Below are 24,806 nucleotides of genomic sequence, written 5' to 3' on the forward strand. Positions count from 1 at the left end.
TACAGTTACGTAACAGCTAAAAGCCCGTCGTAAGTATTATGGGCACTTCCGTTTCACATTGCCGATACAGGAGGGAGCAGCTTTCAAAATCCCGACAGAAACAAATCGATGCCATTTGGACAGACAGAACCGTCAATCGGTTCGTTAGGCTTTGCCATGCGTCGAATTCAACGCTTGGCCGTCTGCGAATGATGTTAACCTCCCGCTGGAATCAGCAAACCAGCTCAGCACATCGTCCTGGTTCGCATCTTGGGCCACCCCTTCGGGAAATATATTGCTCGACGAAAGCCCGGCTACACCGCCAAAGTATGTGCCATGAAAGTTGCGGAGACCCGGCATACATGGGGCCAAGCTCCTCCTCTGATCGAAGCTGCTTGTGTTGCGCCTCTACGACGATTAACTGCCGTATTAGGGGCTACTAGAGTAGTCGCGATCCATGTGTGTGGAAAAGCTCACCGTCTTTTTACTGAGTGTATCGCCCTTGAGGATGATCACAATCATGGTGGAGTCTGCGCTAATTGCATCCTTACTGACTCCCGGCTCTAGCGCCGCGCAAGACAAGCTCGAGAAATAACCTCGCAAGCTAAGCTGACCTAGGCCTCCTAGCTTCTGGCTTCTGGCTTTCGCTTCTCCCCTATGTCTTTTTCCTTTCCTTTTTATTTTTTTGTTGTTGCCAGTTCTTCTTTTTAGATTATGCCTTCCCTCTCTCTGCCTTCTTTTTGTCATATCCCTGTTGACGTTGACCTGAGCTTTCTCGTCTGCGTACCCACCTTCAAGCTTGATGGTGTGCTTCGCTGTAATGTCATGTGAGCTAACGACAAAGCTAAAAGTGACTAGCGGCCGATGTGGACACAAAGCGGTCAAGACCACGCAGATCATTTAAGTTAGACCGAAGCTAGGCACGTTCCGTCAGTGTTCAGGACTGCTTATCTCAAGCGATCCGAAATATTTCGGCGGTGCGCCTGAAACCTTGAACGTGATATGCTCTCACTAGTTATTCAGGCGCCGCCGGCTTGTGCCAGCGCCCGGCATCAAGATTTCACGGCCAACGTCCTCGAACGACGAACCTGACACTGTCGACGCGTATGAGAAGATCCTTTCCGCCCAGCTTACTGCGGGAGACGCAAGTCCTTCGGCCGATAGGAACCTCATAAATAGCATCGTAGAGAATGCAGAAGCCAGACAAGCTCAAATGAAGACGCTGGTCGGACAAGGGCTGGATAAAACCGAGAAAGAGGCAAGGATCAAAGAGAAATTCAACAAAGCGCTTCAACCAGTCAACAATGTCAAAGACTTTGTGTCAATAGCTGTGAAGAGCGATCCAACCGTTGCTGTCCCCTGGCTAGGTATCACGACACTGATAGATGTGAGAAATGCTATCCTTATTGCGTTCGCCCTTGTTACCATATACAACCCCCCTTTCGACAGCCCCACCCTTTCGTCAAGCAAAAAAAAAGAGGACCACCAAAAATGGACAACTTCACTTGTAAACAACTCGGCCAAAATGAAGGACATGTGCAAAATGTCTCATCTCACAATAGCGAACAACTATCTCTATTGGAATTTAGGGTTTTTGATAAGCCGTCCTGACCGCATGGTCCGTTGGTGGGGTACGGCTTCCTCTCTCACTTCAATTAGTGATGCATTTTTCTGTACACGTACGTACGTACGTACTGTATTTTGGGCACCTGTACGTACGTACAACTTTTCTGTACGTACAAAATTGTACCATACAAATTTCATCCTTCCTTTTTAGTCAAGGCAATAGTTGAGTACGAAAATTCGTATGGTCCTGATCTCCTGTTATACTGAGCTGTTAGGGTTGGGTTTGCCTATTAAAGGTGAGTATTGGGTCCCCACTATCACATATGTGATCAAGGTCCCACTTCTAAATTATAGAATTTATCTAAACATCCGGGCCATACAGACCTCAGTCCCTATCACATATGTGATCGAGTCCCACTCCTGTCAAACATCTGAATCTCCTCTCGAACTCTCGACTCGTGTCAATCACAATTCTCATCATCTTCTTCACCACTTTCATCATCATCATCATCGTTATCGCCATCACTATCTTTGCCATCTTCATGATGTTCATGGAGATTAGAATGGTGGCGGACCATTGCCGTCCGAGCATCAGCATCAGGCTGGCGAATCTATCTACCGATGTAGATGAAATGTAGATGTAGATAGATGTAGATCTACATCTATCTATCTACCAGAGGGCATGTGGGTCATCTATCTATCTACCTGGAGGTCCGGTAGATAGACGAAATGTAGATAGATGCCAAGACGGCTGGTGAAAATTGGGTAAGGTAGCTGTACTTTCTCGGTACTAATGGCATCCTCCTACTCCGAAGTATTGATACCTCTGACGATCCCTTCCCCAACCGTCCTCCCATTTCCCGATTTCCCCACGCCCTCCCCCTTTTTCGATGGTCTTGGTTTGGCAGATTCTCATTGCCCTTGATGCCACCCAGAACATTGCCCAAATGGCATCTCAAAGCGATTTATTTAGTTACGCAACTGATGCTAACATATCGGAAATATCCTATCCAGGAGATCCAACCTTGCCGATGCACGATTCCTCGTCTCGCAGCAGCCGTTCAATCATCAAAGACTGGGATGCAGTATCGCAGGCTGTCCGCAGCCATTGGGTCCTCTCAGCTCGAACTGGACAAGCTACCGGCTGGTTTTGGGCTCACGGCTATGACGTTCAAGCTAGGTCCAAAGGCAATGAGTCTGGCCCCCATACGTGGCTCTGTTGTCACTGTGTCCAGCATGGCGTTCCCCGGCCAAAGGCTTACGTCTCGTCCAATACTCGGAACATTGAAGGTCATCTTAGCAAGGCCCACAATATTTTTCATCCAGATCCATCAAAAGCAACACGATATATGCAGGAGCGCCCCCCTAATCAACTAACCCTTCATGATTTGGCAGCCAAGAAACGGAAGAGGGACGACTTTCACGACGAGTTGGTTACTCGATTTGACAAGACCACGTTCCAGCGCCACATTGTCCCGTGGATCACCGATGCAAATCTGTCATTTCGCGTACCGGAGCATAAAGGCCTCCAAAAGGTCTTTCAGTACCTGAACCCCTTGGTTCACGAGACTTCCGCCAATCTAACCCACGAAACGGTTCGAGTTAGGATCATCGACGAGTTCAACACATACAAATCGCGCGTCATCCACGCACTGTCACGAAGCCCAAGCCAGGTTCATATTGCATTTGATGGCTGGACGTCCCGGAACAGACATTCATTCTTCTCCATAAATGCCTTCTTCCTCGATGAAGATACATTCCAGCCACGGAAGATCGTCCTTGGCCTCCCAAACGTCGCCATAGCGCACACGGGAGAAAATATTTCAGCCGCTATTATGGAGGTGTTGGATGACTTCGGGTTGATTGCAAGCAACAAGGTTGGATGCATTATTCTCGATAACGCCGCAAGCAATGAAGGAGCAGTCGAAGCGATAGGCCACAAGCTTCAGTGGCAGAATCCGGCCAGCAGAAGGATTCGGTGTTTCGGGCATATTCTTCATCTTGTCGCCAAAGCGCTCCTCTTCATTAAAGACAGCAATACACTCGAGGACCTTGATGCGGACGATTTTACAGAGTGGACAAAAGAGGTCCAGTAGGTAAACTCCACAACCTTGTCGTCTGGGTCAATCGGTCGAATAAGGCGACAGCAATTCTGCGGAAAATACAAGATGAGGACCCTGACAAGTCCTATCCAGGCACTCTTGATGTCGTGCTTGACAACGGCACACGCTGGCTGTCTCAATATTATATGATCGAGCGAGCAATTAAGCTCCGACGCTATCTGGAGGAGCTCATTGACATTACGATTCAATCAAGCAGGAAATTTCAACGGCCCAGATCTACCCGTACCCAGCCGCCAAGCCAACTCCCTCGATGTCTTGAGGGAGCAAATCTACTGAGTGACGCAGACTGGGATGCCCTCAGTTGGTTCAGAGATATTCTTAGAATGTTCGATTCTTGCCTTTTGCGGCTTGAAGGGGACTGTCAGCTCCGAGTCCGTAAGGGAGGCGTTGAAGCTCAATATGGAATTATTTGGCAGGTTGCTGTCGCATACGAATTCCTCCTTTCAACGCTGGAGAAAGCAAAGACTGAGGCAACACATCGGGTGGAACCTAGCTACTATTCCTCGTGCGTCAATTCGGCCTGGGCCAAGCTCAACAAGTACTACACCAAGCTTGATGAGACGCCAATATACTATGCAGCCACGGTTCTCCACCCCGGTATACAGTGGTCGTTCTTGACAAAAGCCTACGGTGGGAAGGAGGAATGGCTTTTCGCGGCACGCCAGCTCATCCAAAAGCTCTGGGAAGAGGAGTATCGCGACCTTCCCGCTCAGTGGGAAATCTCGAGCAGTAACCTTCCTGCCGCGGTGAGGGCGCGCGAGTACAATCCATTTGATTCCTTCCAAGACGAATTAATATCATCCACCCGCCACGGCCATGACGAAGCTACAGACGAACTGGAGAGGTGGTTGTCTACAAAGCAAGACATATACACAACATACCACAATCCTCTGGAATACTGGTCTGCAAAGAGATTTGAGTATCCGCGAGTGGCGAAAATGGCGATTGACATCCTCTCGGTCCCAGCAATGGCTTCTGAGTGTGAGGGGACCTTTTCTTCCGCTGGTAGTATGGTTTCGCCCAAGAGGTCGCGCTTAGATGCAAGCACAATTGCCGTTACTCAGACGGTAAGGTCGTGGTTACGGGCTGGGCTACTAGAAGGGTATGAAGGTTTACTGAAGGAGGTGGGCGACGACACGGCCGAGGATTAGCCGACCGTCTATCTACCGAATCTATCTACATCTACATGTAGCCTACATCTATCTATCTACATTGCAAATTATGACTAAGCATCTACATCTATCTACATGAGGTGCCGGTAGATAGATGTAGATAGATTCGCCAGCCTGAGTACAACTACGACCACCTAGTCCGTCTGAAGCACCCAGCAATCCAAGTCATGGCCAAGAATATTGGCAGCGGTGCTGACAAGGCAACATCTGAACAGTCCGGCAACCTGGCTGGCCAGTTTCCGGTATGTATCGGTGCTCGCCTCATGATCACCCAGAACATCTGGCAGCCAGCAGGCCTGGTTAATGGGGCCCAGGGGATAGTGTATGACATCGACTGGGCACCTGGCGCTGATACACGTCGTGACCCGCCGTGTGTCATTATGATGGTGATAGACAAGTAAACCGGGCCATCTTATCTAACCACTGATAATAGGCGCAAGGTAGTGCCCATAATCCCCATGAAGCGAGACTTCTTTCTTGGAACGTCCGCGTGTACACGGAAGCAGTTCCCACTTACAGTATCGCACGCCATTACGGTTCACAAGTCACAGAGCATCACGGCGAACAAGATGGTGACGGATCTGTCTGAACGGGACTTTCAGACAGGGCTTAGCTATGTTGCAGTGTCGAGGGTCAAGATGCTAGAGGGGTTAATGATCGATGCCCCATTTAAACGGGCATCTCTCTACTATGACAAGCTACCTGATGGCAAGAATAGTTCCACGTGAGGCTCTATAAGTCCTAACTGATTAGTAGGTGTTCTGATGAAGGTCCGCGACCAGGACCGGCGGAGGCAACAGCAACTTGATCAGCCCCTTTTCCATCCTCTTTTTTCTTAAAATCTTAACGACATCCACAGTTAGCAATATAAGCAATACAATATGAAATTTCATCTCAGACAATCCTCCACAGCATAGAGATATATCCTTCGGACTTTATTACGCCCTCCCCACCTCCGGTGAGGGTGTCACTATATTTTAGTACTTATTTTGGTATATAATTGCCATTGATGGATTTCTTACGCCTTTACCATATGATCTAGAAATGGAAAAAATACGTCGGCAATACTTTGGCGAGTTCTAGCCGAATACTCTCTGTGCAACATTTCTGCAACCTATTCTAATAAAAGGGCCTGCTGTTTCGGGCAGGCCTTAAGGTACCAACTCCTTTCCCTCAAGCAGATCATACGTCGACACTCTGCTGGTATCGAACTGTCCTGGGGCAGCCTGACCGTCAAATCGATGCTTCATACCCTTCTCTTGAACGTACGACATGGCTGTGTCACGGAGAGTTGCCCAATCAAGCACTGAAGTCCCCAAAGCCTTGCTATCATTCTTCAGCGTGGCTAATGCTTCTCTGACCCACTCGAAACAGTTCCATCCCTCTTGCTCCCCCCTAACTGGTACACTCCTCAATATAATCTCAAGTCTCTCCATACTCTTAACCTTTGCCACCTGAATACGTACCAAGATCATTAGGGTAGATGCTGTGCCCGTCTCCTGCTCACTGAACTCCCAGACTGACTGCATACCACTGTAGATTCGTTCTTTGGCATGGAACCGCTTGCCACGTGTCTCATTGTTTTCGACCTTGGGGCCAACTAGCAAAGCCCAATGATACCTGGCACTGTTTGTCAGCTGCAGCACACGCCTCAGGAATTAAGAAGCCTGACTTGTCTTCGCCACCTGGCATCTTCGCTGTACCTCCTCGAGCGTACAATCCAACGTACAGACGCTCTTTATTGGATGGCATGGTGTATATTTGGGGGTTATTTCGTCGATATCTCAATCTCAAAGATGCTGTGCGGCTGTGAATGGAAAACGTTTCCTTACAGTAAGAGATAGCACAATAGTGAAAAGTCTGCACTATGTTGCAGATTTGTTGCTCAGCGAAAAGATCGCCCTTATATAGAGATAATACGAAATACTTTTGACGAATGGATGATAAGGCAACGTGTTGTCGCCTTCTTGAGACCTAGCCGCTGTGGGCCGACATAAGGTTGGCATTGCCGCCGAGTTTCATTAGCCGCCAATTTTTTCATTCGTCACATCCCTACTCAAGCATGTAGAGTAGAAGTGCGCCGCATTTCCACTCCTGCACCAATCAAAATTTCCATTTTCTTACCTCGAATTTCCCCTCTGGAAATGCGCCGCGTTTTTTTCACGAAGGTCCGTGCTAACCATATTGGAGACCTCGATCTGCGGCATCGAAGTGTATAGCAATTTGCGCTTTGTGAATTACGAAGGACTAGCAATGAAGATTTTCTTTTCTTTTCGGGTAAACATGTCTAAATAAAAATTTTCCTGTCCTCACGGCGCCTTCATAACTTCATCAATATGTCAGATCTAGCAACACCCAAGTAGGCCATCGTATTGCGGCCAAGTCAGCTTTGGAAGCTCGACAACCACGCCGAGTAGTCAATGCCAACATTAAGTGTAGTGTTGACAGGGGTGAAGGTGATTTTTTATTTGGGCCACGCCAACGCCAACACGCGTGACACAGGTAAACTGTATCTACCCTTGACCTCATTCGTTGCAAACTTATCACTCCCCCTTTCCTTACCCATTCTCATCAGCTCAACAGTAGTAAGTATGTTGAGGAAAATATACGCTTATTAATGGCCCTCATGATGATATGCACTCACGGAGCAAATCCTAAGTATATCCATCAAGACTTACGTCATCCCAATGAGAAAGCATGGGACATTCAAATAATGTTTCCTATATTGTATGTATTCTAAAATTGCGCTGTTCAGAAGTTTCATGGTGTTTTTGACATAGGGTAGTTATTCCATAAGTATGGCAATACGGCGGAAAAAATTTGATCCCTGTAGTAATCCCGTTCAGGGGCGATTTTCCAACTCTCCACTCTTTCTTTAATTCCAACACCACTGTGTAAGGACGCTGCGTATTGTCCTCGCTGATGACATCCACTTCCACTGACCCTGCGGGGATTCCAGTGTCCACAAGCGAATTGTGCTCTTCCTCAATCTTCAGCACGAACCCTCGATTCTCAAGCGGCGATGTCCAAGAGCGCATGGCTCGAAAGCGTAAAACGACCGCAAATACTTGGGCTCACGGGCGTGAGCCCCTCAATTCGGAGCCATCTCGTTGCGGTCGCAAAAATGAGAAGATTTACTACTGCATGCATTGTGTAAGTCCGACTTACTCCACCACCGTTTCAACGACCTTTCGGAATCATCTGCTCAAGATACACGGCATTGAGCTGGAAGCCCATGAACATCCGATTAAAAAACGGCGTGACCGTCCGATTCAGGATGCTTTCGCCAAGGCCGGCGATATGCATGCTGCAAAGCAACTGGCAAAACGAGAAGAAACTCTGAGACATGCCATCAATCACAAAGCAGCGTTGGAGGCACTTATTCAGCTCGTGACTGTCCGTAATCTCTCTTACAACTGCAGTTCTTGGCCAGAGCTTCATGCGCTCATTTCTGCAGTCAATCCTGCGGCAGATGACCTCATCAGCCTTTCTCACAGCTCCATACAGAAGCTTGTCTCCAATTCCTTTCGTGTACACAAAGACATGTTGCGAAGAAAATTGCAGTCTACCATGCAGTACCCACCTGCCGGTCATACCCACCTACCGGTCAGCGAAAAAAAAAATCCCCCATACATAATGCACGTTTGTAACCTCATGGGAAAAAATTAATAAAAATAGTAAAAATAAGTTAATCACTGGAGTTCAGATCAAAATTGGATCTATTTTAGTATTCTCTAGGTCTCTTAACCTCACGCCCTGTGCGGGTGCGTACGACACCTAATTCTTCCCTCCCTGAATATGACCTCTCATCCTCTTCCATCCCTCCCACCTCGATCACATCCTCAACAACACCCGCCCCTTCAATTGCTTCGTTTGGCTCTGAAATTGTGTCACCAGCCGCTAAAGCCTCTGCCAGCGTCATAAATTTCTTATTGGGGTTCGGTACCGCCTTTCTCTTCTTACCTCTACTCAACCGGCCAACTTCCTCCTCCAGGCTGGCTATTCTGGTGCTCAAAGAGGCGATCTTGGACTCTTGGGCTTCAAACCCTTTTGATATCACAGAATACCGCCTTCTGGTAGAGGGGCTCTTGTTCTTCCCCAGGTCTCTGATGTGACGGCTGGTCTTTGGCGTATTATCAGAGTCGACTTGCCCGTCTCTGTGGCCGTCTGATCCAGGCGTCGTTTCCTTCTTGTCTGGCTGAATCTCAGGATGCATGAGCGCTTTCCGTCGTGAGATCGGCCAGTTTCCAGTCACTCTCCAGCCCGAAAGGATGTTTTTCTTCGTCATACCCACTTCCCTGGCTTTGGCATAAGCCTTGATGAAGTTGACCTTGTCCACCGGCGCAGAATCCGTCAGGCTTGCCAGTTTTTGGAGTTCTTTTCGATATGCAGCCTTGGATGCGTTGAAAACACCATTATCCAGTGGCTGTAGGCCATGAGAGCAATGTGCAGGCAGGTAACAGCAATATACGTTGTTCAAAAACACGTGGCCATCCACTCATCCTGGATTTTCAGTCAGCGGTATTTCTGATCGAGAACAGGTAGACACCCACAGATACATGGCTCCCATGGCCATCTAATATTATAAGCCTTGCATCTGACTCATCTGCTGGCTGAGTTTGGGGCAGATAAACCTCTTTGAGCCACTCGACCGCGATATGGTTGTCTGTCCAGCCGTTATCGGACGTGATATAATACCAGTCGGCGATCTTGTTAAACTCATCAATAAACCACTGCTTCTGAAGTTCTTTTGCCCTTGAAGATAATTCCCGGCTTTAGAAGACGGCCATCTGCAGTGACGGCTTCGATAAAACTAGTCCAAGTGCGGGACTGCGAGCCTTTGAGGAAGGCCTTCCTCCTGGGATCGCTACTGCCAATTACCAAGGAATCCAAACCTAGATTTGCAATTTGTTGGTAAGTCTTGTATCAGAAGTGGTCAGTACTCACCAAATCCAGCCATGATACCGCCCTCGTCAACATTAACCGTGTTCTCAGGCTTGATCCAGCCATATTCTCTCTCCCGGATATCAAAGTACCAATTGACAGCCATTGGGGTAAAAGAATTGAACCTTGCAGCTTCCTGGCGTTTTCCTACCTTCGTATCGATCTCTGGATGGCGTTTAATAAACCTGGCTAGCCAGTGTACACCGATAGGCCTTTCCCGGCCCTGCTGTCTCAACAGGGCAGCTACGGTGGCGCGAACTTGACTGTGGGAAGGAGCATAGCCCAAGGCCTCTTGTCGAAGTATCCATGTAACTAATCTAGCCTCTTGGGATTTGTATAACAGCTGGGCAGGTTGGGTGACCTCGGACTTTGACGGTAGGCCTCTTAATCGGTCAGACAGAGTGGTTTGGGGCATTCCATGCTTCTGGGCGGCCTGGTGCTGCGAGAGGTGATTATCTGTAACATCCAGTATAGCTTCAATGACATCATTCTCTTATAAGACTGTTGAGGCATTTTCAAGGCGATTAAAGGAAGCTGCTACAGATAAAAGTTTGATGAAATTTCGGGGAGGCTGGGTGATGAAGGAGACATTTCGAGAAATTTTACATTAGTGCCATGCGACCAAACTGCTTGTGTAAAATACAAATGAACATGCCAATATGAAACAACATGAAACTCTCAGTAAGACACAATATGTTCCATGTAAATAACTTCAATTTTGGCCAAGCACTGTGCAAGCGAAGTTGGACATTTTGTATGGGGAATTTCTTTTTTCGCTGACCGGTAGGTGGGTATGACCGGCAGGTGGGTACTGCATGGTACATTATTTTTCGGACTTCTAGCCCCGAGATCCTCAAACCCCACCAATCCCTGCTCCTCGCCACGTTTTCCCAGCCTCGCTTGTCCCTACGACAGGCCTGCTTGAAGGCCAACTTCTCCAAGTGTTCAGCGTCCCATCTTCAGCGGCTGAAGCCTGGTCTGTCTACCAGAGGCTGTACTATATTAGTTCTTACTGTATTACATTGTTTGGTTTGTTAGTATATCTTGTATCTTTTCATGTCTGTAGCATCCAAACGGCCCGTGCTTCTCGCAAACTTGATCGCTGCTCGCACTGCTGCCAGGTTCGGCCTCCACTTACGCCCGTCTTCCGCCGTCTTCCGCCGTCTTGCCTCCCAGGAAGAACGATAGATTACCCATCAATTCCCGGTCGACATTTCGCATGTGTTCTCGTTGCTCGTCCCACCGTGGACATCGGAAGAGGAAATGGTCGACCGATTCTTCTTCCTGGCCGCAGTCGCACATATCTGTCTCTATTGTGCCTATCCTGTGCAGATACCTGTTGACTCGTGCCATTCCCGTTCGTAGTTGCACCAGGATGTCGGATTCGCGTCTCTTCAGGGCGTCATATAGTGTGCGCGTGTGCTTGCCGGGCAGCGCCTTATCGAGCCGCTTCGAATAGCCGCTTACGCTCTCAGGTAGCACCATGTGCTGTCGACGTTGTGCTAGTAGTACTCTCAGTCGGGTCGATCGGGCCTGGTACGGCGGTTTCGTTTCTCTGCATCCGCTGTCTGTGGCTTTCCGTGCTTCTGCCTTTGCTTTTACTCCCAGTGTGAAAGACCCGTTTGTGGACGATACCCAGCGCATTTTAATGGTGTTGCCACCCTTTTCCAGTCGTCTCGCATGTCTGTAGATCTCCCGGGTGGTGCATTGTCCTGACTGTTGTCGAGGTTTCGCAATTGCTTGTAGCGCCGATCAATTTCTTGTCGCAATGATCACATCTCGATGTCGGAGACCGTCAGGCATGCACCTGAGGACTAGTGCTATCGCTTCCAGCTCGGCCGTATATGCGTTCTGCTCGCCTCTCGGGCCAAGAGTGACGGAGTACTTTGCTATAACATCCCCGTTCACTCCTCCGCCGGCGGTGTTGCGCACAATGCCGCCCATCGCCACCCTGTATTCGTCGAGCTTCTGTTCCAACTTTCGAATCGTCTTTTGCTGGTCGCCGATCATGCTCCGTGTCACTTCCTGCTGCTTGCTGAATTCGTCCCTATGGATTCGCAAGACTCCAAAGACCTTTTGGAGCATTGCTGCGCCTGAATCGGTGTCGTTCTTGCCTTCTTGGAGGCCATCGTTCGTGATTCTCGAGGTGATTCGCGTGGTGTTGGTTGCTGTTCGTTTCGCCGTTCCTGCGCTTTTCCTCTTGGGCTTCGAGACTCTCTTGGGCTTTCGTGGTTAGCGTTCTCAGGCGACGTGTCCGCTGTGTTCCGAACGCGTCGGATCCGCCATCGTAGTGTCTGCTCGTTGCTGTCCGTGGGAGGAATGGTACGCGTTCTCTCCTGTGATGTTGGCTACGAAAGCATGGAGGCTGTGTCGAGGTAATCCTCGAGTTCTCTCCAAGCCAGGCTGGCAAGACCTGGACAACGATACCAGGGTCGACTTACGGCGCTTCGTAGTCGTCACGCGTGCGCCTTGGTCGTGCGATCGCAGTTTGCACCTTAAGCCCGCCGCAGACAGCACTTCTAGGGACAACATCGCGCCGCAGCGCCTCAGGTGCGAGCTGAGCCTTACAAGCAGAAGTCTCCTTCGGCCTGCCGACCATGTCTCGCAGCCAAGGCTCTGTCTACCACCACCCAGCCGGCGTGCTAGAAGAGTTGACCTTGTCCACTAACCAACCCAGCCTCCCCGTATGTGTCATGCGTGCGGTACGCTGTAGCCTTGCGGCCCGATCGTTGGGTGTTCCGTAACCACTTCGGTCTTAACGACTCCTCCAACAATCTGTTAACAACTTCCATTACACACAGAACGAACACTTAAGGAAGGGGATCCGCGCCCTCGCGGTGTGCACTGCGGCCCTTTGGCATCACGTTCCAATGCCACCGTCTCAGAGCCGGTCTGGGTCCGAGGGTGCCCTGTCTTCTGTAGCTGCCAAAACGGCAGGAAGTCGGGTGGTTTTCATAACCAGTTCCCTCGATCGGTTTGGTGACCGCCTGCTCCCTCGTGCGTGTTGTGGTGTTTGGTGGTAGAGTCGGTAATGCGTCGTCAACGCGCGCGATCCAGACGACAACAACACAAATACTGCCGCACCACAACATCGCTTTCATCACGACGTGTGCGCCATGAGAGAGAAATCCGCACAGTCCCTAGGCACCTCCTGAAGGAACTTCAAGTAGGTTTTCCGTGTTGCCTCGCGTTTCCTTTCAAAAACGCGCCTCGGATGAACCGAGGAGGTTCCGCTACTCCATTGCCAGTATACCATACGCTGTTAAAGTAATTACCCTGGAGTCGGATTATCAATATTTTCCGGCTCTCAGAGTGGAGCACCTCCCTGTTTCAGATACGCACAGTATGGTGGGGTGATTGTATTAAGATATGGAGCAGAATGTCACGATTTAATTGGTTATTGACATGATTCTTCTTCGTTAATTTGTGCGAGAGGAGTCTTTCAAGTCTAATATTGTAATAAGGGGAAGTGGAGCTCATTCCCAGCCACCAATTTAACGAGAACAACCTGATTAAAAAGACTAGTTATGCTGGTCTTTTTTTAACATATCACGATATTGCGGAAAACTACTTGGCAATATGTCTTCAGGCGGACCAATTGAGCACACATGCTTGCGGCGCTTCAAAAGGCCGCCAGAGGTTTGACTTCCTATACTGTGCTCCGCTTCCCATCGCTGACTACTCAGATGTTGGCCGCGAGCGCCTTGATGTCTTGCGCCCTCGTGTGCCTGCCAACAGAAATCCTTATCCGCATATTCGAAGAGGCGAATACAATAGACGCCGTCTGTCTCGCTCTCACCTGTAAGCGTATTTTCCAAGCCTCGGCCATGTTGACCATCAGAGTACCTTCGGTGGCCCACCACAGAGACCTCTTGCCGTCGGCTTGCTCTCACATCTTTGAGCTTCTCCGGCGATTCCAGCCTCAAGTTGATCGCAAAACGCGCTTTTCCGGAAAGAAGAAAAAATTTGGACTGTGCTTCGATTGCCTGCAGTACCGACCTCGGAAGAAGACGCATTGGAGATGGATCGCCAGGGAGTATCGACGGAGCAGGGGAGTGACAGCAGAATCATGGAAGAGGGCTGTAGATAGATGGTCTAGGACGAGCACAGCGCAGTGTCCGGAATGTTATTGCAAGGAGAGGTATACAGTTTTGCCAGTCCAAGCCATGTAAAAGGACTGAACCGAAGCATAGGGCACATCGACAAAAGTGTATACTGACTGGAAGTTACATGTGAATAAACGGTGGCCAATTAGAAAATGCCCTAAAAACAAAACGTACCTGGCGAGATTTCCCTTACCATCGACATATCCTGATCAAGGTCTCTCCTTATGAACGACCACTTCTCAGTGTATCGCCTGCAGTGAGCGGACCTGCCGTTTTCTCCAGCCCTTCGGCGTTGGAGAATCCCCAAAGTGATTGGTGGGTAGAGTCCGTACGTCTCGACAGCATGCGCTATAGGGTCGTGTATCCACTTTCCGCGCAACTTTCGCGACAGTAATTTCCTAACCCCTTTGTAGTCATACTTCCCAAAACAACATCAATTATCATCAAAATAAATCCCGATTTTTAATATGAATACTCCTGAGCCTGCAGAATATGATGATATCAGAGAAATCCAAGAAAAAGTGCAAAATGGTACTTCAATTCGGCGATGCGCAAAAGAATACGGGATTTCCGAGTCCACCCTCCGTGGCAGGTTAAATAAAGGGTGCCAAAACACACCGCACAGCACATCAAAATCAACAGCTATTATCTCCCAAGCAAGAAGAGGAAATTGCCTCTTTTATCAGGCATGAAGAAGCCTGCGGCCGCGCCCTGACGAAGGCCGAGCTACGTGAGCTTGCTAACACGATTGCATAGATGCATATTGTTGTACAATAGTTGTATGTTGTGAGGTAGTGTTGTACAACTTTAGTAGGGGAAAGGTAGTGTTGTACAACTTTACAACAGTTGTACAACAATAAGGTCACGTGCAACGACCAAACGGGTAGAATTAAGATGCCATGGCTCTATATCTTCGTCTATAACATTCTAGTCATCTTGTAGGCCTATATCCATAGGTGCCCCATCATCTCCAGTCAGTGGATTGCATACTAGACCCAATCCATCCTCTCCGGAGGGGACAATTAGTCCTTCTCGTAGCCAGTTGCCGATACATTCCACCTTCTCAAGATTCTTGCAAGTGATTCGAAGCCGGTCCCACGAAGCAGTACGTCGAGAACCTGAGAATGCTCTCTCTGGCTCAGCTGATTCAGATGGGATGGAAAGGATATCGATAGCCATCCGACTGAGCCGTGGATACTGTGTCCGTTGCTCAAGACGAGACCACCACTCAAGAGGAGTACAGTCGATTTCAAGCGGTAAAGCGTTGATAAAAGAATCCAGATTGTCTGAATCGGTAGAAATAGCCTTCTGCTTCACCTCAATTGACCTGGAAATAAACGATAACTGACCATCCTTCTTCGAGGGTAGCGGTACAGGACGACGTTCTGGTTCCTTTGAGATGGCAAGTCCTTGATACTCTGTCATCCAGATGTCCCGAGCACCAGCAATAGCTGTTTCGTTCCAGTCTCGGGGCCAATTTTGCTGAATATATGCTAGTCGCTTAGAAGGATCAAGTAGTAAGGCGGCAGCATAGACTGGGACATCTTCAGTCATAGTATAGTATTTGTCTAAGACGAACCAGCCCATCTCAATGGCATGGAGCATCCGAGTATCCATTGAGCCAGGCTGCGAGTGCTGAACCTTTGCACTCTCATAGTGGAAGAGTAGAGCATCCATCAAGAAGAGGGACTGGGAGACAGAAGAGCATTTTCCCTCGGCATATAGAGTTGCTGATGCAAAGGGCTCAAGGAATGCATGGGTTTTGGCCAGCAAATCCCAATCAGAACCACTTAGAACAGTATCTTCAAGCTCTCTGTCATGCTCAAGTAGAAACTGATTGATCTGAACTTTCTTCCTAATGGCATTGTCGATCACTTTATACCAGGAGGACCATCGTGTGGCATTATCAATCCCAAGGCTGAGGCCGACATCATCACGCCAGCTATCACTGTGGAGCGATGAGCTACGAAGCCAGACAGCAAGGTTATGGAGCTTCTGGAGAGCAGGAATGCCCTGCCACCCAGTATAGTCCTCATCAATGCCAGTCCTCTGACTGGCCTTAGCTGTCGATTTGGGCCTTTTACCTTGCAGTACAGGCTCTTCCTGTTGTGATATTGTTTCTGCTAGTGTGGCGGCAAAGTGGTCGACCATATCCACACTCTCATCACTAGTAGTAGCATTGAGGGCTGCTGTGAGAGCCTCCTTAGATCGAGCAAGAAGAAAGGATTGCAAGGAGAGGTTAATGATATGACCAATGCACCGGATTCGACGCCTTTTGGGGTTGAAATCAATCCACTCTATGTCAGATAGGATCCAATTAGCTAGGGGACAAGCATACCTGGAGCTCTTCCTTCAATTTCTCTGATAGTACCTCCAAACACGTATTATTCGAAGTTGCATTGTCCCCTGTGTGGTAGCCTACTCTCAATATATCGAAGTTGCGTAGGACTTCCACAATCAAGGTTGCCTGGGCCTCACCACTATGACTGAATGGACATTCTGGCAGTCCTAAGAGCGCCTTTCGAAGTGCGTAGTTATAATCAACCCATTGGGCACACACTGCTAGCATGGCATGGCGATGCGGTGATGTCCAAAGGTCAGTTGAGATGTGGATCATCGATTGAGAACCCTGAATGAGATCTCTAAGCTGGGAAGCATATAACCCATAGTTGGCATTTATAATCTTCATAGCCTGATCACGGGACGTGATAAGGCAGTCTTCAATGGCAGGACTGCATGCCAAGGCAAGACTCTTCATCTCATCCCACGTAACTGAAGAGAATGGGATTCGACGCCGCGTGAGGAGTCCCACGATTGCCTCAATGTACCGCTGAGCATTGAAGACATTCCGAAGAGCACTGTCGGATGGTTGGAATGTTATGTATGAGTCTATGGATGGCTGCGTCGATTGCTGTGAGTTTTGAGACGTCTCACTAGCCTGGATAAGTTGCCGGTGTCGATTTTGAGCATGGGTTATGGCATTACTCGTGTATCCATTGCTCCAGCGAGTTGAGCAGTGAAGACAGACGTATTCCCTTCGACCATAAGACTTCCGAACCCTTCCAATTTGAGTCTTGTTCTTCTCAGGATACTCAACACGGAAGAAGCTGTAGAAGTCCCAGCCCAGCCGCTCGATGGCTGTTAATTGAGCAGATGTTGAATTAATAGGCGATGAGCTAGCCATAGTCGAGATTCTCGGAATAAGTGCTTAAGCATATGACACACTAATGGTGCCTAAAGCGTCTAGGATTTGCGTCTAGGATTTCCAGTGAGATTCATAGAATCAAAAACAATAGAGACAGGGCAGCTCGGCCATAGCATTGATTGAAAAAGTCATCACTCGCATGTGGAAAACATCGAATCGAAGAAACCTCTTAACTTCTATCTAATGAGGGACTGGGAGCTGGCTTCTTGTAGCTATGTTTCGCCATAAGCAGCATTGATGGTCTTTAGGCAGCCGTATGCTGCCTTGCGCTAGTTGTGATGTGGCGTTCGTGCTGTCCGTGAAACTATTCACGACAGTTATCCTCGGCCGTGAAAGAGCTTATCCGAGGAGTAAAGAGAACATAAACTTATATGTCTGTCTGCTAACGGTGGGCGTCTAAGAGCCATAAATGCGCCACGGGTCGTAGCCATCAGTGAGGTCGCTTACTACTCAGCCGGTGGCGGATAGCTTCACGGCGTAACAAGGCCATCGTGACACGTCACGTTTCTGGTGTATACGATAAAACCAATATCTGATTAGCTAACACTACCAACTTGACCAATTATATGAAGCGCTTTATTGTTGTACAACAGTTGTTTGGGAAGTCCGGTTGTGTTGTACAGCTTCAACAAAAGTAGTGTTGTATAACTATACAATAGTTGTACTCATATAACAACACTACAATACGCATGTATGCAATCTCCCGGCCTGATTCAACATCTCTTTCGATGGCTGGACGTCGGGAAACCGGCATACCTTGTACGGAATCGCTTGCTTCTTCAGAGATGAGCACAACAAGCCCCGTAAGATTGTGCTGGGTGTGCCCGAGGTTTCCGTACGCCACAGTGGATCGAATATTGCAGCTCAAGTCCTTGATATCTTGACAGCCTACCAGATTACCGAGAAAATAGGATATTTCACGCTTGACAACGCAGAGAATAATGATACAGCGATGGGGGCCATTGGTCGTGAACTAGGCTTCACTGGTGCGTCTCGCCGAGGCCACTGTTTCGGTCACACGGTCAACTTGTCAGCAAAGGCGTTGCTCTTTGGCAAGAACGCAAGCGCTTTCGAAGAGCAACTCTCCGGCGCGTCGGCCCTGCCGGAAGCAGACTGGGAATCATGGAGGAGCAAGGGCAGTGCTGGATAGCCACGCTATGAAACTGAAACTGGGGGGAGTTTCAGTTTCATGAAACCGGGCGTCAGCATAGTTTCAGTTTCATATGAACTGGTTTCAGTTTCATACGAAACAATATCCAGTTGCAGTCCAATTTTTTGACAAGCTCGGCATCGATATGCACCTTATCTCCAAGTACCCCAAAGATGTTTGGCATTGTCTGCCTACCTACACTACCAATTCCCTAGGCTCGCCATCACTTTCTGCCCCCTTACTCCTCTCTATATCTTCTTGGAGTATCCTTACAGCCGCGTCGATATCCTCCGCTTCCCTAAACACCCCTGCAAGAAGCGGCCTGCTCTTTCCCTTTGGAACACTTATCCAACTTTTAATGCACTCACATGCCTCTACCATTTTGGCAGACATGCTACTTCTATCCCATCTAACCTGCCGTCTTGCGCCTGAGAAGATTCGCTCTGCTTCCGTAGACATGGGGGGGATGCAGAATATGTCAATAGCCATACGGCAGAGGAGGGGGAAATTCTCTCGCTGGGTCGGTTCAAGCCACCACTGTAAGGCCGTTTGTTGTCCAATCCCAACCTGTGAGCCCTGCGAAGTATCATCAAAACCAGGCCATTAGAAGGCTTCAAATTACTTACATAAATAAAGCGGTCGAATTCATCCTTCACCTCACTCGCTGTGCTGTACACCTTCTGCCTCCAGCGATCAAACTCATCAAGTTCTTGCTCTTTCTCCTGTTGTTCATCTGGGAGCTGGTAGCTCTTGTAGTCTGTGGACCAGATCTTCCTTACAGCCTTCACGGCATTGCTGACCCAGGCTGGGTTTCTCTTCCACTGCTCACTCAGATAGCTCTTTCGGAGTGCTGGGTGGAGGAGAATACCGGCCACGTACACCGGGGCTTGTTCGGTAAGCTGGTAATACTTCTCGAACTTTAGCCAAGCCACGTGAAAGCGCGCGTAGAAGCGTGGGCCACTGAAAGCCCGGTTTTTAGTCCGCGTGAAGTGATGATGGAGGAAGTCCATATGGGAGAGAACTTCATCGAGTGTATTCTCCCGGCCTTGGCGCACCGAGATCTGGTGGAATACTTGTAAGAACGCATGAATATCTCCTAGTTCGTTCCAGTCGTTGTGGTCCAGTGCATCTTTCTCGATTTTGGCATGATTTTCTTGAATCCAATCCATGAACTTTGCCCGATTCTCAATTGCCACGTCAATGAGGCGAAACCATGAATTCCAACGTGTGTCATTGTCCCTCGGCAAGGCCCTGCCAATCTCGGCCTTGAAGTCGTTGTAAATGCTGGTAGAGCTCCTTGAATATATGCACAAGTTGTGGAGTTTCCCCAGAACACTAAACTCCCGCCATTCCTCGGTAGCTTGTGCCTTCGTAATAATGCCCCCTTCTTCTCTTTCGGATAGCCTGCACAGCCGCTCATACGCCTCATCAATCCCCTCTCTCTCATCCTCTTGAATCTTCTTTGCTTTACTCCGAAAGAGGAAGGCTTGAACGATGAGGTTCATGATGTGGCCACTGCAGCGTAGTCGCCTGGCAACCGGATCTAAACCATCAATCTCTTTTGCGATATCGTCAAGCATAGTGTCGTTAGCGTCGTGGTTATCCATCGTAAAGTAGCCAACCTTTCCTCTGAGATCGTACTCTTCGACAACCTCCAGGAAAGCCTTGGCTTGCAATTTCCCGTTGTGGCTTCCTTTGAACTCGCGCAGTGACAATAACGCTTGAGCGACTCCTCTCGTCTCCGCATCTACAAAATGGACCACGATTGCCTGGTATGCCGCCTTCTGTTCCGATGAGGTCCACATGTCAATGGTGAAGTGGACCATAGATGAGAGAGAATTATGAAGCTTCTTGACGAGCCCTTGTTTGTGTTGAGCGAAAGTCTTTTTGAGAAGCTTCGGCACCGCTCTGCGGCTGCGTAGGAGGACGTCCCGGGCCATATAGTTGCAGGAGAGTATAACAGCATGAAACTCGGGGTACTCGATGAATGTGTGGGCGATATTGCGAACCGCAAGAAGCCTGGCAAGTGCTTCCTCGAATGCAGGAATATTAATAGCGTTTGCCAAATATTTTTCCTCAGTAAGGTCTCGACTGGCTTGACGTTCCTCCTGCCTTCCGAACAAGTCCGTAATGGTGCCATGTTGCTGCTTCTTCAGATCCGACCTTTCCACATGCTCTATCACCCGGATGCCATGAAAGTCCCGCAGGTGCTTGCGGGCTCGACTCAGGTTCGTCGTTATCGAATTAGGCTTTTTCGTGGAGTCGCAGTGCTTGCAGTACCAAATTTCGTGGTATGAGGTATCGCGAGCTTTCTCCCCTCTCTCTTCATAAGGGCCACGCGCCTCGTTCCAAGTGCTTTTGTTCGTACGGCCTTTGGCGCGCTTGCCAGCCCGATCAGAGAGAGAGTGATCCAATGTGTGCTTCGCGGGAATGGGAGAACCAGGAGAAGCTGACCCCAAGAGCTTATCAGAAGGCTCCGATAACAAGGGAGCGGGCGAAGCTGATGACATGTTGTCGGACAATTAATTCCACAGGGATCAGTGATGGCACCAGTCAACTGATAAGAATTAACAAAAGAACAAATGAAATTGAACAGCCATGTGTTCGGGCATAGCTATTTAAGCTCATGTCGTTAGGATTGGAGTCCTTGATGCGACAAGCCGGATGTGAAACCGGAGACACGACTCTAAAGTACGGGCCGCGTTTTATATCCAGTCACACGAACCTAGTGGTGATATGCGACACATATTTACTATTAGCAAGTTTCTAACTGCGTTGAAGGCATTTGGTTTGCGAAATTTTCTTGGTTAAGTACTAAGATATTTGGGAGTCATCGGGCGTATATGAAACATATGAAACCGACTGAAACATATGAAACTGGGGGAGTTACTGTTTCATACGAATCCGGGTCCAAGGACTGTTTCAGTTTCATATGAAACAGTATGAAACAACACGCGTGGCTATCCAGCACTGCTCAGCCGGCTTCTCAATGGTGCCGTCATACGCCCTGCACTGCTAAACGTCCTCTCGCTCTCCGCAGACGACGATGGGATGGTGAGCATATCAATCGCCATCAGAGACAGCCGCGGGTACCGATTCCTGTTGATTTTCCACCAGTCAATCGGTCTACTCCTGTAGTGGTGACTGTTGACAACATCCTCAGCACAGTACCGAGCATATTCGTCATCAGCAGTCGCTCCCGCTGTCGTGTGTTTCGTCTTCCGGGTGCTCTTGCGGCCACTGGACGCTGCCAAGGACGAACCCTGGGCGCATGGCGGCCCAGCTACACTCCTAGCAAGTCTCCGCTCAATGTAATCCATTGAGGCCTCGTCAGACGTAGCGAAGACTTCGCAGTCAACATCGCGTTCCCTGTAACTCTCCCAGATCTCTCTGAGCTTGGCTTCGTACTCTAATCACCAACTCTTAGCCTTACGAAAAGGCACTCGAGACCACAGTTGATCGAGAAGGCGCCACTTCTTCGCCGGGTTGAAGACAACAGCGCCGACATAAGCAGCGCTAGTCAGACGGTTATAATACTTGTGCAGCTTCTTCCATCCGAGCTTGATAAAGACCTTGAGCAATCTACGGGTTCTGCTATCGAGCCCGTCGTAGATGGAGACTTCGACGTCCTTCTTCTCCTTGCTCACTGGATCCTCAACTTATTCAAAGATTGTACCTTCGATAGCACCTTCGAGGTGGTCAAGTAGGATCTCGAAGACAGGGAAGTATTCATCGAAACTACCACACGTCAACCTCGCGCCGGGAATACCGTCGCCCTGAAGTTGCTTGGTGGCGATTTCAAAAGGCAGAACTGCCGGTTTCGGTTTGTCACCAAGGCCCTCAGTTTCCCAACGGTTCTGAACGTCATTGAAGAAGGTATTGAGAGCCGAGCGGAGACGAAGTGCCCTCTCCATCATCCGCATGTCCGAGTTCCATCTGGTGGCATTGTTGAAGACCCAGTGTAGTGTTGATTCATGGCCAGATTCCTTGCGTTGAGACTGAAGAAACTGCTCGTACAGCTGTTGACTCGCTCGCAGCTGAATCCCGGTGTTGTAAAGCATTCCTGGGGCGCCGTTCTGGCTGTACTCCCTGAAAGTGGCTCCATTGATCTCCTCCGGAGCTGGGTGGGATGATAGGAGGTCCTCTTCTGGGATACCAACGGCAGTGTTCGCTTCAAAGTCTTCGTCCGTGCCGTCTTCCATCTCTACATCCAGGGCCTCGTCGATAGCTTGATCAACAAGCTCCTCATCGTCATCTTGATCGTCACCATCCGCAGCGATGATTGCCGCGAAGTTCTCCCGCTTCGAACCGTATAGCATTGCCCGCACGCAGAGGTTGAAGATATGCGCAGCGCAGCGAATCCGTCGCTCTTCAGGTGAGAAGCCGTGTTCAAAGGCAAGACCGTCCATGCAGGTGTCATTGTTGGCAGCATTGTCCAGCGTGAAGTAGCCAATCTTGTCCGGGTAACCCGTTGATTTGCCAGAATGCGAGCGTATCAGCGACCTCATCAGCAAGTGAAGCACCATTGTGTCTGCCCGAGAGAGGTCGAAGGCCAAGGAGGATTCGGTGTTGGACAAAGTGGTTATCAATGAATTGAGCGTTGATCCCAAGAAACGAAGTGTACGACTTGGATGTCCAACCGTCGAAGGAGAAATGGATCTGGGATCGAGCGCTGCGCAATACTTCGGTTACCGGCCCAACGGCACCCCTATACTCGGATTCGAGCATGCGAAGCAGCGTCTTCGCAGAGGGAATGTGGGTCACATCAATGAGGGGATTACCGTAGAGAAGGATCCGCTGGAACCGCTCGGTATTGACAATGTTGAACGGCAGATTATGGTAGGTAATCCAGTCGAGGAGGAGTATTCGGAGGCCTTTGCTGCTGAATCTTCCACGCAGCTTGCTGACAAGAAACTGGTCGTGAGGATTATTCAAGTCGGCATCGATGAAGTGGGTGATAGTCTGGCCGCCCAGAGATGAGGCTCGCACGCCCCGGGCAACGTCGTTTGGGGCCTGCCAAATGAACACGCATGTTGCTGAGCTATCCACGAAAGGCACGTACTTACCAAAATCCCGTGGGCGTTGCGAAGGTGGTTCTTGATAGCGGCTCCGGTCGAGCAGACGAAGCAGAAGTCAGACTTCTTTTTGAAGCCTCGGGCGAAGCAGTCGGCACAGATCCACTTGAGCTTATTGCCCTGCCGCGAGGTGGAATGGTCCTCAACACGATACCCATATTGCTGCCACCACGCCCTCGTGTCCTGACCGCCAGTATAGCGCTCGAATCCGGGCCATTTGGCCCACTCTTGGCGGCCCCAAAGTGTCCAATCAACCTGAATAAAGTCGGCAGCCGTTCCGCGAGAACGGAGTGATGGTGTCGCTGGTAACGAGATTCCTGGAGAAGACACAGGCGGCGAAGACGAGTACTCGACGCACTCCATTGCGCCTGACCCAATCGATGGGGGACGGCTTGAAGAGAATGGTTCGGGCATCGTGACGTTAGGTCGGTCGCGCGAATCGAGCCAGCTTGTAGAGGAAGGTTGGAGTCATCGAGGCTTCGCCGGTGCCCAACTTATACCGCTTCCATGACAGAAAAACTCAGTGAGGCCAGCATAACGCGTATGTACGCGCGTTGTCGACGCGAAAACGAAAAAAAAATCCCAGGTCGCCATCTCCGTTACATTGGCTAAGTCTTGTACGAATGAAAGGGGCATCCGCCAGCAATGAGAATAATGACCTCGCGCACCATGTCCGACTACCCACGCGAAGACGCCTCTTGGCTCAATCACTGGTGCTCGACGGTTCTCCAGGTGCTATATACACCTGCGCTAGCAACCAATGAAATCGAAGGGCTTGTCACTCAAGTCGGCAGACTCTGACAGCCCAGTCTGGTATGGTCATGTCGTCGTGCACAGACCACCGAGGCACACAACTGGAACTTTCCTTCCGCGCTGGCCCGTCTCGTTCCATCCTGGCGTCGCCTCTGAATGGGCTCTTGAGCTCGTTTGAGCTGGCCGGAGCTCGTCGTGTTGCCACGTGAGGTGTAGCGGTGAGGGCGTAATTTTAATGCTGTAAGTGGTCGCAGCTGCGGGAGGATTATGAAGTCGCTAGTACATCCACCTAGGGGCTGGCTGGGTTTGGCCGCAAGTTCTTGTGACCAAAGCGGGGAATAACTATGTTGGGTCTGGACAGTTAGTCGACCAATACAGGTTGAAGATGCAACAGACATGTGAGACTTCAAGGTCGAAATGGTCTTCTGAGCGTGAGAACACTGACGCCGATAGAAAGCTCTTGAGGGAGATGTCTAAATGGAGCAGTTTTTGTTTGCATTACTTCCAATCTACAGAAAACCAGCATGTGTTTAGATGGATGTTCATGGGGGAGTAATTGCAAGACGGGCCTACCCTATACCAATGTGCTAGAAAGATACCAGGGTACTCACGTATTCTTCCACAGCTACGCAAGTAACCCCTAAACAGCATTTCATGGCCACGAGGATTCGCTTTTCAACCTCGCCCACGCTTGACATAGTCCTCGTGGAAATTGGGAAATGGTCCCATTCAA

The 24,806-nt window shown here is 49.5% G+C and overlaps 5 protein-coding genes across 5 annotated transcripts; 3 read left to right on the top strand and 2 right to left on the bottom strand.

The window, feature by feature from the left end:
- Positions 1-5,007: 5,007 nt before the first annotated feature.
- On the top strand, positions 5,008-5,429 carry FPOAC1_012875 (uncharacterized protein; the record flags this gene model as incomplete). Its single annotated transcript, XM_044857218.1, has 2 exons — positions 5,008-5,226; positions 5,274-5,429. 2 exons carry the CDS (start codon positions 5,008-5,010, stop codon positions 5,427-5,429), a joined length of 375 nt encoding a protein of 124 aa, XP_044701401.1.
- Positions 5,430-5,991: 562 nt separating this feature from the next.
- Positions 5,992-6,592, bottom strand: FPOAC1_012876 (uncharacterized protein; the record flags this gene model as incomplete). Its single annotated transcript, XM_044857219.1, has 2 exons — positions 5,992-6,460; positions 6,570-6,592. The coding sequence occupies 2 exons, from the start codon at positions 6,590-6,592 to the stop codon at positions 5,992-5,994; spliced, it is 492 nt and encodes a 163-aa protein (XP_044701402.1).
- Positions 6,593-7,762: 1,170 nt separating this feature from the next.
- Positions 7,763-8,521, top strand: FPOAC1_012877 (uncharacterized protein; the record flags this gene model as incomplete). The annotated part of the gene is made up of 2 exons (XM_044857220.1): positions 7,763-8,446; positions 8,519-8,521. 2 exons carry the CDS (start codon positions 7,763-7,765, stop codon positions 8,519-8,521), a joined length of 687 nt encoding a protein of 228 aa, XP_044701403.1.
- Positions 8,522-11,536: 3,015 nt separating this feature from the next.
- Positions 11,537-12,383, bottom strand: FPOAC1_012878 (uncharacterized protein; the record flags this gene model as incomplete). Its single annotated transcript, XM_044857221.1, has 3 exons — positions 11,537-12,007; positions 12,055-12,115; positions 12,226-12,383. The coding sequence occupies 3 exons, from the start codon at positions 12,381-12,383 to the stop codon at positions 11,537-11,539; spliced, it is 690 nt and encodes a 229-aa protein (XP_044701404.1).
- A 980-nt stretch (positions 12,384-13,363) lies between these two features.
- On the top strand, positions 13,364-13,956 carry FPOAC1_012879 (uncharacterized protein; the record flags this gene model as incomplete). The annotated part of the gene is made up of 2 exons (XM_044857222.1): positions 13,364-13,423; positions 13,471-13,956. The coding sequence occupies 2 exons, from the start codon at positions 13,364-13,366 to the stop codon at positions 13,954-13,956; spliced, it is 546 nt and encodes a 181-aa protein (XP_044701405.1).
- Positions 13,957-24,806: the final 10,850 nt, after the last annotated feature.

The sequence above is a fragment of the Fusarium poae genome (assembly GCF_019609905.1).
Source record: "Fusarium poae strain DAOMC 252244 chromosome Unknown contig_1, whole genome shotgun sequence".
Lineage (NCBI taxonomy): Eukaryota > Fungi > Ascomycota > Sordariomycetes > Hypocreales > Nectriaceae > Fusarium > Fusarium poae.